Source organism: Leptosomus discolor, chromosome 6, assembly GCF_034619465.1.
Source record: "Leptosomus discolor isolate bLepDis1 chromosome 6, bLepDis1.hap2, whole genome shotgun sequence".
NCBI classification, from domain to species: domain Eukaryota; kingdom Metazoa; phylum Chordata; class Aves; order Leptosomiformes; family Leptosomidae; genus Leptosomus; species Leptosomus discolor.
In genome coordinates, this window is record NC_141396.1 from 58,174,281 (window position 1) to 58,187,473 (window position 13,193).

Consider the following 13,193-nt stretch of genomic DNA (forward strand, 5'->3'; position numbering starts at 1 on the left):
TCCCTAAACTCCCTTGGATTTACACCTCGGCATTTACTCACAGCTAGAATAAAGCCACCGCTCTAATTAACTGAGTAATTTCCACTCCAGCTCCCCGTCGGATAATCAACTTTTATGCTCTCTCGAAGGCTATTTTCCAGCTGTTGCGGACCGGGAGCCCAGCCGTGCTGTCCCCGGACCGCCGGGTGCTGCGGGGTCGGGCAAGCCCCGAGCGGGGGTGGGGGTGGGGGGGTCCCTGCCCCCGCCGGCAGGACCGGGGCGCTCTGCCCCTTCCCCGGCAAGCCCCGACCCCCGTCCTGCCCCGGCGCTTGCAGCTCTCCCCGTTCTCACCAGCTCGATGCTGGGTGCCCGACGGCCGCCCCGCGCCCCTCCGCTCCCCTTCCGCGGCCGCCGGGCCTGGCCGGGCCGCTCCGTAAGGGGCCTGGGGGACGGCGGGGAGCAATGAGAGTCCAGCGGGGGAGGGCTGGGCCGGGGGGGGTCCGGAGGGCCGGCTCCGTGCGGGCGGCTGCGGGGTAATGGAGGCGGGGCGGGCTGGCACGGCCTGGGGGTGAGCAACTAATTTCCTTCCTTCCTTCCTCCCTTCCCTCCTCCCTTCCTCCTTCTCTTCTCTTTCTTCTCTTCTCTTCATATTCTTTCTCTTCTCTTCATATTCTTTCTTTCTCTTCTTTCTTTCTTTCTTTTCTTTCTTTCTTTCTTTCTTTCTTTCTTTCTTTCTTCTTCTTTCTTTCTTTCTTTCTTTCTTTCTTTCTTTCTTTCTTTCTTTCTTTCTTTCTTTCTTTCTTTCTTTCTTTCTTTCTTCTTTCTTTCTTTCTTTCTTTCTTTCTTTCTTTTCTTTCTTTCTTTCTTTCTTTCTTTCTTTCTTTCTTTCTCTTTCTTTCTTTCTTTCTTTCTTTCTTCTTTCTTTCTTCTTTCTTTCTTTCTTTCTTTCTTCTTTCTTTCTTTCTTTCTTTCTTTCTTTCTTTCTTTCTTTCTTTCTTTTCTTTCTTTCTTTTCTTTTCTTTCTTTCTTTCTTTCTTTCTTTCTTTCTTTCTTTCTTTCTTTCTTTCTTTCTTTCTTCTTTCTTTTCTTTCTTTCTTTCTTCGTTCTCTTTCTTCTTTCTTCTTTCTTTCTTTCTTTCTTTCTTTCTTTCTTTCTTCTTTCTTCTTCTTTTTCTTTCTTTCTTTCTTTCTTTTCTTTCTTTCTTTCTTTCTTTCTTTCTTTCTTTCTTTCTTTCTTTCTTTCTTTCTTTCTTTCTTTCTTTCCTTTTCTTTCTTTCTTTTTTCTTTCTTTCTTTCTTTCTTTCTTTCTTTCTTTTCTTTCTTTCTTTTCTTTCTTTCTTTCTTTTCTTTTCTTTCTTTTCTTTCTTTTCTTTCTTTCTTTCTTTTCTTTTCTTTCTTCTTCTCTTCCTTCCTCCTTCCGTCTTTTCTTCTGTCCTTTCCCCCATCTTTTCTTCCTTTCTTTTCCTTTCTTTCTCTCCCTCTCTTCCCTCCCCTTCTCTTCCTCCTTTTCCCTTTCCCTTTCCCTTTCCCTTTCCCTTTCCCTTTCCCTTTCCCTTTCCCTTTCCCTTTCCCTTTCCCTTTCCCTTTCCCTTTCCCTTTCCCTTTCCCTTTCCCTTTCCCTTTCCCTTCCCCTTCCCCTTCCCCTTCCCCTTCCCCTTCCCCTTCCCCTTCCCCCTTCCCCTTCCCCTTCCCCCTTCCCCTTCCCCCTTCCCCTTCCCCCTTCCCCTTCCCCTTCCCCTTCCCCTTCCCCTTCCCCTTCCCCTTCCCCTTCCCCTTCCCCTTCCCCTTCCCTTCACTCCCTGCTCCCGTCCCTCCCCCGCACCACCGCAAACCACCACCTTCCCAGACAAAGCGCCGGGGCCGCAAGCGCTGAGCGGGCGCGCAGGACGGCGGCAGCAGCGCGGAGCCGGGACTCCCCCCCGCCCCCCCGGTGGGTCCCTCCCCACGGGCCGGCAGCTCCCGGCCGGGCGGGGAGCGTGGGGCGGCGGGCGGGTCTGTGCCTGCCCGCGGAGCCACACCGTGCACTATTCCTGCCGGGCCCGGGCCCGGGACGGGGGCCGGGCCCGGGGCCGGGCCCCAGCTGTGCCCCCCCCCGCCCAGCCACCAGCGCCCGGCGCCCGGCTCTGCTCCAGCGCATCGCTCCAGCACCCCCCGGGGGACCAGTTCCGCACACAGGCCTGGGAGAATAATAAACCAGCCCCCTCGGGAACTTCAAAGCTGAGTTGCGGGGCGGCAGTGGGAGGGGGATGATCTCCCTTGCCTTCATCGCAGGGATTTTTTTACTGAAGGGAAAAAGGACCGAGGGCCAGCGCCAGCCCGTCCGCGGGGTATCAGGGCTGGGTGGGCTGCGGGAGCGCTGAGCTGTTGCGCTCCGTAGGTGGATATTGCCTTATTCGTTATCTTTGTCCTCTAGGTTTCTTGGATTCCCGGGATGTATTTATCTTGTCTGTCTGGGGCTGCTTCACTAAGTCGCTGTGTAAATTGAAAGGCTGCTTTTTTTTTTTTTTTTTTTTCTCCTTTTCCTCCCTTCCTCAGCTCACCACCTTTTTTAATTAAAGCTTTTAACTCGCCCGGTGTTTACTGTCTTATGTAAAGTATCTAAACAAACAGACCCGTCCGAATACAAACACCAAAAGGGAGCCGGCCCCCCATTCTTACCCCTTTATTGTCCAAAAAAAAAGCGCATCTCCCTATGTCATAGTTACAGTTCCAAAAGGAAATTGCTTTTATTTGTAAAGGAGGCTTTAAAAAGCAGTGACATGAAGGGGAAAAGCTCCTTAAGGGAGGAAGGTCACGGGGTTAGGGGCGAGATTAAAGGAGAGATCTTTCCACCTCGCAGGGAAGCAGCGCCGGAGCCTCCCCAAACCTGGAAGAAGGGCTGCTGAGGGGAGAGGGGGGGGCGGGTGGAGGGAGCGATGCTGGGGGCCGGGGCTGGAGGAGGCCGCTGGGCCCCAGGCAGCCCCTGGTCCCACACAGGCACCTTTCATCTGTCAGAGAAGGGAGCAGATGCAAAGAGGCGAAATCCCTTGCTTCAACGCCCCAAACCTCCGTGTCATCCAGCAGGAAACATCACGGTGGGGGAAGTGGCCGTCCAGAGTTCCAGCTCAGGCAGGCAGTGGGACATGGAGGGCTGCGGGATGCAGAGGGTGATGGGTACAGGGGGCCCTGTGCTCCCTCCCCAAGGCTGGCTGCTGCCTTCTTTTATGGGGAGCCGAAATGAGTGATGGAAGGGGACAGGACCATGCAAGCGATTGCTGTCAACTCTCCCTTCCCCTCTTCCACATCCATCCATGCCAGCCACAGTTTTTGGTGAATAATGGTCCCTGGTGAAGGCAAGTCAGCGTGAGGGATGCAGGGGCACTTCCCTTTACATCCCCCCCCCCCCCCCCCCCCCAAAGGCAGCACCCTGCCTAGTCTCAGGCATGAAGAGCAGCCCCAACTCCCTGGTCAATGCCAACAAAGGCGGCTGCATCCCACTTGCATGCTCTCTGTCCGCCCAACCACTTTCCCCTTCCCCTGCCCCTCTGGGTGGGCACAGCCCAATCCTTTCACCAGTCCCAAACTGGGGCTGGGGCAGGGGGCTGTGCCCAGCCCTGCCCCGTGCAGGAGTGCAAGGCCATTTCTGGAGGGCAGCAAGGAGAGGGAGATGTATCCCCAGTTTCACCATGGATAGAAAAGGTCTTTTCCAGCCCCAAGAGGGATGCAAACATCTCTCTGCTCTAGGTGGGGTTTGGGTCCTGGACTGTCCTCTCCTGTGCTCAGGAGGTCCCTGGTAATAAGTGATCCCCACCATGGCAAGGGAAGGTGCCAGTGGTGATATTTCCCTTGCTCCTGGAGTGCTGCCAGGATGGGTGGGTGGCTGGGACATTTAGCCGCAGCCCTGAGGAGATGTGCTGGAGAAAGGGCATTTGGAAGGAGAGCCAGGGCTGTCCATGCTTCCTCCTGGGATGAGGATGGAGAGGGAACCACATCTGCCTGACTCATTCAGGGTTCCAAGAGCAGCACTGTGCAATTATCCTGTCACCACATGGAGGCCTGAGCATGACCAAGATGCAGGTGCAGGGACGTTCCCACTTGGGCTGCGCAGGAAGATGCGGGAAGTTTGCTGGGCACAGCGTTTGAGGCAAACGTTAGTGAGGTGGCCACATTCATACGTGAACATGAGCAGATCTATTTGTCTCTCCATGCCTGTTAGGAGAGGATGCTCACACACCATCTCTCCCACCTTTTCCCACAGTCCCAGGGCTATGTGACATTTGAGTAGCCCATAGCCAGCACTCTGCGACTTCTGCTTGGCACTGCCAGTCCCCAAATCCATTCTCGCTTTCTTCTCCAAAGTGCAGCAGCCACATTGTCCTTGATATTTGAAAAGCATGTTTGAGCACAGAATGAGAATGGATGTGCGGGAGGCTGCTCCTCTCCTAAAATATGTGCATTTAAATAGTCTGAGGGAATTACTGACATTAGCCTGCTTTGTTTTGGGGGTTTATTAGTGTCATTCAGCAAAGATCCCCCTGCAACCTGGGCAGCGAATGCCCAGTCGTGCTCACTGGAGATGCCACTTGGTGCTCTGCCTGCCAGAGCAACTGCTTGAGGATAGAAAATCCATTCACCCGCTCGCTCGCAGGCATTGGAGCTGCATTAGCTTGTGCAGAGGTGGCTCCTGCACCCGTCTGAGGCTGGGTCACGTCTCCCCTGACTTACGTGCCATGGAGCATCTGCAAACTGTCATGTCCTGTGGGATCCCTCCCAGTGGCGTGGACTCTCCTCACTCATGCAAACACCAGCTGCTCATGTGGACAGGGAACTTGTCCTTCCCTTTCCCCTTACCTTTCTGCATCACTGGTTTTATATAAAACCACAGGATAGACCATAAAGCCTGGCACACACAACTCACTGAGAATTGACTGGGTATCGCAGATACACACTGCTTCTATAAATATTTATGGAGGTACAGTCTGCCTTGGTGTGGGCAAACACAAATGTAAATAATGCCGTACACTCCTAGCATGCTGCAGACGGTGCTGTGAGCAGTTCCTTGTGAAATCAATTTAATGAATCAGTTATAGTAGGAGGGAAATAATCCCAGCAGCATTATTATGCCCACTAGCAGGAGCACTGTGATGACAGCTGGGTTATCCAGCGAGCCTCTGTCTTGGAGCATGTGGCACAGGATGAGGAGAAGGGGCCCTCCACAAGCTTCCCAGAAGACGATGAAGATGAAGAGCCACCAGAGGAGCGATGTGGGTGCAGGTGACAAAAACCAATCGCATCCTGGGCTGCACCAAAAGCAGCATGGTCAGCAGGTCGAGGGAGGTGATTCCGCCCCTGTACTCTGCTCTAGTGAGACCCCACCTGCAGCTCTGGGGCCCCCAGCACAAGAAAGACATGGAGCTGCTCAAGCGGGTCCAGAGGAGGGCCGCAAAGATGATCAGGGGGCTGGAGCACCTCCCCTGTGAGGACAGGCTGAGAGAGTTGGGGTTGTTCAGCCTGGAGAAGAGAAGGCTCCGGGGAGACCTTATAGCGGCCTTCCAGTGCTGAAAGGGGGCTACAGGGAAGGTGGGGAGGGACTCTTGATCAGGGAGTGTGGTGATAGGATGAGGGATAACGGTTTCAAACTGAAAGAGGGGAGATTTAGGTTAGATATTAGGAAGAAATTCTTCCCTGTGAGGGTGGTGAGGCACTGACACAGGTTGCCCAGAGAAGCTGTGGCTGCCCCTCCTTGGGAGTGTTCAAGGCCAAGTTGGATGAGGCTTGGAGCAACCTGGTCTAGTGGAAGGTGTCCCCTAGTGGAGGGGCGTGATTTGTTGTCTGGAGTTGAGCAACCCAGTTTTGGTCAAACCGCTTTCTGAATAACTGGACTTGAGACGCAAGTGAGTCCAGGGACACCAGCAAGTGCACGAAATCCAGGTACTGCTGCACAATGCTGTAGAAACCAAACATATTTAGTACCTTCAAAAGTGTGTTCCTAGCAGTCTGATCCTTGACCTCACAGTTATTTTCAACTAATTAGCCTACCAGAAACTACTTTTGTCCTTGCTTTCCCTCCTTCCTGCAGGTTTGCAAGGCTGTGCATGGTGCCGTGCTCCCGCACAGAGCAGTACTGTTTTCACAAGCTTTTGGGCGGATGCTGCATTTCATTAACATGGCACATTAGCAACCATTAATATGAGGCACTTATGCACCATCAGATTTTTTTTTTTTTGGCATCTTTTCCTATTCTAATTAATGAACTGAAGGTGTGGGAAATAAAACAAATGAAGTGGAAGGGCCAGGAGTGCGGTTGTTCAACCTTCCTATTGAAATCAACGATCGTGTCTTGGGACCTGGATCCCACTCCTTACTACATCACCCAAAATCTGGAGTAGCTCCACGGGACTGAATCGCTTTCACTAATAAACCTGTGTGATGGGTAATCAACTGAGCTGAGAGGACATGGGTCTAGCTGGCAGCTGAGTTGAGCAGTAGCACGGGGCTGGAAAGAGAAGCAGGAATTTTATGGACACTTGAGTGAGGGAGCAGAGGGCAAGGACATATATAACGGCCCAACATCAGACACTAGCTCAAAGTACCCAGCTAGAAACCGCAGTGTGTTTTGGAGCATCCCTGAGGACCGGTGTATGTTTGATTTTTATTTAAGTTGGTGACACTCCAAATTATTGCCATTAAAGCCCCTTGTTCTGGCTGCTGCCGCCTGGCAGAAGCCAGAAAGTGTTTGAGGCGAGAGGCAGCTGGAGCCTTCACAAAAGCAGCCACAGAATATCGAAACAGGGAGAAATTAGGACAACCATTTCAGGGAGCTTTGAAGGCAAAGGCTGTTTGTTTAGCCTTCAAGGAGGCAGGCTGCTCCTGTTGCTGCTTCAGCTTGGAAGACACCCTTCGCGCTTCCTAAAGGCGAAAGCTCTGCCGAAAGAGGAGGAGAGGCTGGGGCTCGTTTGCTGTGGGGTGTGGTGAGAGGAGCGCGGTGCCGCCGCAGGGTCCCTCACTGCCGGCGTGCCTGGGCGGAGGTGGAGGTCAGCGGGTCACCGGGGTTTGATCTGCCCTGATCCCCCTTCACAGGGGAAATGAAGCGACAGGGACTTTGCTCCAGCACAGTGGCCACTTTGAAAAAATGTTTCAGGCAGATAATTTATCGGGTTTAATTGGTCTTTAATCCTCCTGATCGGCCCGGCGTGGAGAAATCCCCTCTGAATGGGAGAGCCTGTTTGAAAAGGCCCGGGAGGGCTGGAGGGAGGATGGAGGGTTGGAGGGAGGAATGGAGGGATGAAGGATGGAGGGAAGGCAGAAGAGATGGAGGGACTGAAAGACAGGAGGAAGGGATAGAAGGATGGACAGAGGGATGGAGGGAGGAAGAGATTGAAGGAAGGATGGAAGGAAGGATAGAGGCATGAAGAGAAGGAGGAATGGAGGAATAGATAGAGGCCGGTAAATATTCTGTGCAGCTTTATCTGGGAAAAAAATGCATGTTTTCTATTTCTGAGGTATAGAAACCTGCCCAGCAAAGGGCTCCTCCTACCTCTGTTTTCATAACCCAGCATGAGAACAACATTTATTTTTTCTGTTTTCATAACCCAACATGAGAACAACATTTATTTTTTCTATTCGATGCATACAAGCCATTTCCTTTCAATCAAAGTGCTTACAGATGGTTTCACCATGCTGGTTCAAAGTATGTGTTGCCTTTTATCCCGTAGGTATTGTTCTAGTTTTATTACACATTAAGTTGAGTCCAGACTTTTGCTTGCTTGGGTACAAGAAAAAGCACTCCAGTTAATTCCCAGTGTTATAATATGCTACTGGGAACTTGAGTAGAGAGTCTATGGGCTCCCAAGAAAATTAACCCAGGCTTTCCACTCGAGACTTCATTGGTTTTAAATCAAGATCACAAAACCAACTATAGGCAGGTTAATGACAACTAGAAGAAAAGAATTGCACTGACGAGCCCAAAAGGCCCCAAGGTACAATAACCACAAGACTGATTTTTTTCCCCCAAACTTCAGCAATGCAAACTCTCAAGGAAAGCCTTCTCAGGGCCTAAAATACACGATGCAAACAAGATTGTTTTTATTCTTACCCGTGGCACAAAAAACTACCCAGGCTCCTTCCAGACCAGAGAAACCTCAAATCTGTAATTGAAATTGCTGTAGCTGGAGGGGTGGAGACATTCCCTGACCATCCAAAGCTTCAGGGAGCCTCAAGGACAGGTTGCTGTGCTTCACCAAAGAAAAAAACCCAGTTGCAGTGATGATGGTGAAGAGCTTTGTGCTGGATGATGTGAAGGAAGGGTGTGTTTCCATCTTAGAGTCATTCATGTTTCAGCACAGCAGAACACAGGGACTCTGGCTGAGTAATTCATTTAGGAATGGGAATAGCTGTTCCCTCTTGGTTCAAGGTAAGCTGCGACCATGAGGTCCTGTTCACCCGAACACACTGATGTCTCCTTGGAAACTGCATTTCTGGGCTCAGTGACCATCAGAGCTATGAGCTACAAAAAGACAAGGGACTAGAGATCCTCTTTTTTTCCTTTTCCAGTGGTTGCTCTACCTCCTCAGGCACACGTGGGAGCAGCGGGCAATGGCTGCAGAGGTCTGAAGAGATGGGCACCCTCTCCCTTGCAAGCCCATCTCTAATGCTTAGGCAGGGTTTGTCCTACCACATCCACTCCACGAGCTACCAGCAATGAGCTAGATGTTGGAAACTGGCTTTTTTTTCTGGGTGAGAAGGTTTGATCATGAAATTTCTTGCCGGTGAAGTGACACACTCCCACTCAACCATGGCAATGGGCTGGTCTATAATCAACCAACCAAATGTTTTCATGTCCTCTTTCCCAGCAAGAAACAAGGGAGGTGAGAGAAGAAGCAAAAGAGAGACCAGGAAAAGAATAAATTAAACTCAGTTTCTTTGACCCACCACCACTCACTGGTGTGGGCAACAAGATGGCAATGCCATAATTAATTCCCTTGGAGCATCCTCACAGCAAGAAACTCACTCAGCGAGCCCACACCTCCCAAAAGTAAATCCCCAAGCTATAAAGTCACTGGTGCAAGGCCAAGCTGAAGTCTGGATGGGCTTTTAATTTACAGAGGAGCCTTCATGGAAAAAAATCCATGGGGTTTTCTGAGTAATTCAGTTAGGAATGGATTTTCCCTCTCAGTTCAACCACATCATCATGTTAAGCCTGTGTAAATGACTCCTCATGACGCTAATGTAGGAGAGTGGAGTCAGAACCTCTAAAACCTCCTATTTTTAACACAAGATCCCAAATTGTTGACCCAATATAATGTAATTCCTTCCCTCCATGCCTTTTCTGTTTGCTGCTTCCTAATGGAGATGTTACGTTTCCTCTCTGTATCAGGAGCTGTGTGGAGAGATGTTTTGTCCTTGTGACAGACACAGCCTGTCTAAAGGCTGCTGACCTTTTTTTCTTCTTCTGTTCTTTTTTTGGCAATTTCTCCTTTGGCTGATGAAACCCTCCCTGAGGCAGGAGACTTTTGCTTTCCCAGGCAGCGCGTTTGCCAGGCGTGCTCCCCCAGCCTCTTGCTGCTCTAATTATTAGCAAGAGGACAAACAGATGAGGAGCCACTAATGGGGTCAGCTCCACCTGAAAAAAAAATAATTCATATATCGTCTCTGAAAACCCCAGGCCAAGGCGCGAAAGCACAGCATGATGGGGAGCGATGGAAGTGCCCGACTGGCCAAACGCAAGCAGATACATGGCGCTGGTGATGGCAGGGCAATGTCCAAGCTCACTTTCCACGTAAGCACCAATTTACTGGAGGGAGAGAAAAGTGAGGGTCAAACCATCACTATGTCCTCCAGTAATGAGGAATTAGCTGGGTGAAATTACCAGGTTATGGTAGGAAACAGGCAACACCTTGTGTTCTTTGGGAGAGTGAACTAACCTGGGATGAAGAACTGGCACATCCCTTCTGCTGCTTCTGTCTTCTCTCCAAGTGCATGCTAAACTGTCCTGCGTGAACATCCAGGCTATCCATAGAGGGTCCCAATATACGCTGGAAATGGAGACCCGGTCCTTTGATTCCTAATCAATCTGAAGAGAAAAAAATAAAGCAGATGAAGATGTAGCTGGGACTGTAGCACTAAATATCCTACTGGGTTGTCATTGCTGGCTCAGGTCTGTGGAGACACCCTTGTGCATTCCTTACAGGTTTTCTATTAGGGAGAAAATTTTTATTGTGGGTTTCTGTTTTTTTTGGAGAAGCCGATGACTTTCAGTGGGAAAGGGCAAGGCAGGACACAGAAATCAGAGATCATATGAGGTCATTTCGTCTTGACAGGCTGTGGCCAATTCCTGAGCTCAGTCTTTATCCAAAGACCTAGAAACTGTGTCAGGCTCACTGTAATGTTTAACCCCCTATGGAAAACACTTGTTTCCACTGCTGTTGGCTTAACTAGGACCAAACTAGGTTTTAGTCATAGTTAGCCTTAGCTCCAGCATGGCAAAGGTACAAACTTAAACTGCTGCAGGCATCTTTCCTGGAGGAAAACAAGCATCCCCTCTCTACGGCAAACAATGCTGATGAAAGGCCAGCTGAAAGTGTCTGTGAGCTGGAGTCCATTGCTCTGAAAATCAGTGCAATAATAACGCAGGCACCTTTGTGACAACGGGTTTGAATATTTTAAAGGAGCCTGTGTTATCAGAGCGAAGCTGTTGTGAATTAATTGCTTTCAGTGATGGGATTGAAGTCACAGCGAGTCTGGGGCTTTTCCAGCCTTCGCCATTTGAGCAACCTGCGTCGGACCCACAGAGCTGGCAAATGAGTCGTGAACAGATGCTCGGGAAAATTGGATCATTTACAAAGTGTTTACAAATACTTCCCACTGGCTCCTTGCCAATTTTGCCATCCTCCCCACTTTGAGAAAACATGTGGGTACGCCTCCAGTTGTTGTCCTCCGGGTCCTCTCTGATGGGATTGGTGCTGAAGGCACGTGGGGCTTTGCAGGAACTTGTATCCACCCCACCACCCCATCCATAAGGAGAAATGCCGCCTGTGCATCTTGGCTAGGGGAGCAGAGGTGGTCACCAGCACTTCTGGGTGCAAGACACGCTCCCGATTTGAAGGCATTTTGAATTAAAGATATGGTAAATGACTTGTTTAAAATAAGCAGGCCAGCAGTAACTGGGGGTGTTTCTCCTGTGCTGACATGTTTTGCTGCTACACATGGAAAATTCGGGTGTCTTGACCCAGGGGATGCCCTCAAATGCCAGACAAGAAGATTTGGATCACATTTCTAAGGTGAGATAGAGTGGTGCAAATGACTCTGGGCCCTCAGCACAAGGAAGACACAGACCTGCCCGAGTGGGTCCAGAGGAGGTCCATGAAGATGATCAGGGGGCTGGAGCACCTCCCCTGTGAGGACAGGCTGAGAGAGCTGGAGGTGTTCAGCCTGGAGAAGGGAAGGCTCCGGGGAGACCTTATAGCGGCTTTCCAGTGCTTAAAGGGGGCTACAGGGAAGGTGAGGAGGGACTCTTGATCAGGGAGTGTGGTGATAGGACAAGGGGTAACGGTTTCAAACTGAAAGAGGGGAGATTTAGATTAGATATTAGGAAGAAATTCTTCACCATGAGGGTGCCAAGGCACTGGAACAGGTTGCACAGAGAAGCTGTGACTGCCCCCTCCTTGGGAGTGTTCAAGGACAAGTTGGACGGGGCTTGGAACAACCTGGTCAGGTGGAAGGTGTCCCTGCCCCTGGCAGAGGGGTGGAACTGGGCAATCTTTAGGGTCCCTTCCAACCCAAACCATTCTGTGATCTATGAAATCACACACTGGCATAGGCTGGAGAATCAGCCTGGTCTGAGATGCGTCAGGTAGCCCAGGAGGAGCTCGCGTTGCCTCTCAGATGTGAGCATGGCACTCTCCTTCATGTGCTCATTTTGCAGCGCAGCACCTGGCCCTGGATCCAGTACCTTCAAGAAATCTCCGGGCTTGGCTGCTGCATATCAGGGACAGACACATTGGCTGGGGTTTAAGTGTTAGCAGGTATGGAAGGAGATGTGGAAAATCTATTTGGGTGGATTCTTTCCTTCACTGGATTTCTGTCCTTGCATCAACAGCTTTGACTTCAGTCAGCTTACAAATTCATCAATAGCAACTTTGAGGAGCCCAAAGATTTTGGTTTACAGCTGAGTGAGACATAGTTTACAGCCCGTAGGGGACCTGGTGGTGGAAAACGCAAAGGTTGATGCTTTCTTTAATGTACAAAATTAATAACAAACCGCTTTACGTGCCACAAAGGTTGTGGTGTCTTGACCAGTGGGCTTGGCCATTTACCTGCATCATTAAAGAGCATGAACAGTGCTCAGTCTCTGCCTGATTTCAGGACAGACACCTCTCTGAGACAGTCCCTGGAAGGTGGTGAGAGGGGCAGGGCTGTGCTTGGGCTTCTCCCTCCAGCCCAGCACATCCCAAACACGTCCTGGAGCTTGTGACAGATTTGCTCCTTTTACGCAGTGTTTGGTTATGGGTTAAAACTTCTGCATGGGAGAGCAGGGTCCCTGGGGGATGCCTGGGAACTTGGGCTGATCTTGCAGGGGAACTAAGGGATCGCCACCTTCCTCCAGCTGACTTCTTACTGATGCTGCGTCTTCTCTAAGACAAGCAGCGATGCTGATACAAGTTGGCATGTGCACTACAAACTCTCCAGAATAAAACATCCCCCTGTGCAGGCACCTCCTGATCCTGCTGTCTTGCAAATATGTGTTCTTTGAGCCTCCAAATATTGCTCTGAAACACAGATTTAACGTGACTAAAGGCCTCCAGGGCGAACACCATATCACGCCTTTCTCCCTACAGCTCGCTCACAGCTAGTTTCTCCAGCTTGCCTTTCTACTTGCCAGGAGCATTGCAGCCAGGTGCCACTGCCCATGCAGAGAGCATCCGCATCAGCTCTTAAAACTCCTGCTTTAATAGAGAAAACAAGGTCCTTGGCTAGACTCGTCTTCCTTCCCCGGGCTGTGCATCCTGCCTGTGCAGAGCCCTGCCCAGAGCCCTTCACCACTGCGGCAGCGACGGCAGAGGGAGCACACGCCGCTGCCTGCCGGGCACCGCGGGTTCTTCACCCAGATGTGACTTTTAATTTTCATTTCCTAGCAAGAGAGAGGTGGACTGGCCCCATCCACCCCCAGGGTGATTTTTCCTGATTGGCGTGGCAGGCCCTGAGCGAGTGCAGCTTGCGGGTACCGGGAGGGAAGAG

The 13,193-nt window shown here is 50.8% G+C and overlaps 1 protein-coding gene across 1 annotated transcript in view; it reads left to right on the forward strand.

Annotated features, from left to right (window-relative positions):
• CNPY1 (canopy FGF signaling regulator 1) overlaps nucleotides 1-12,893 on the forward strand; it is a 71,100-nt gene extending 58,207 nt beyond the window's left edge. The window contains 2 exon segments of the mRNA XM_086467330.1: nucleotides 11,881-11,980; nucleotides 12,794-12,893. Of these exon segments, the coding sequence (XP_086323456.1) occupies nucleotides 11,881-11,980; nucleotides 12,794-12,893 (200 nt within the window).
• Nucleotides 12,894-13,193: the final 300 nt, after the last annotated feature.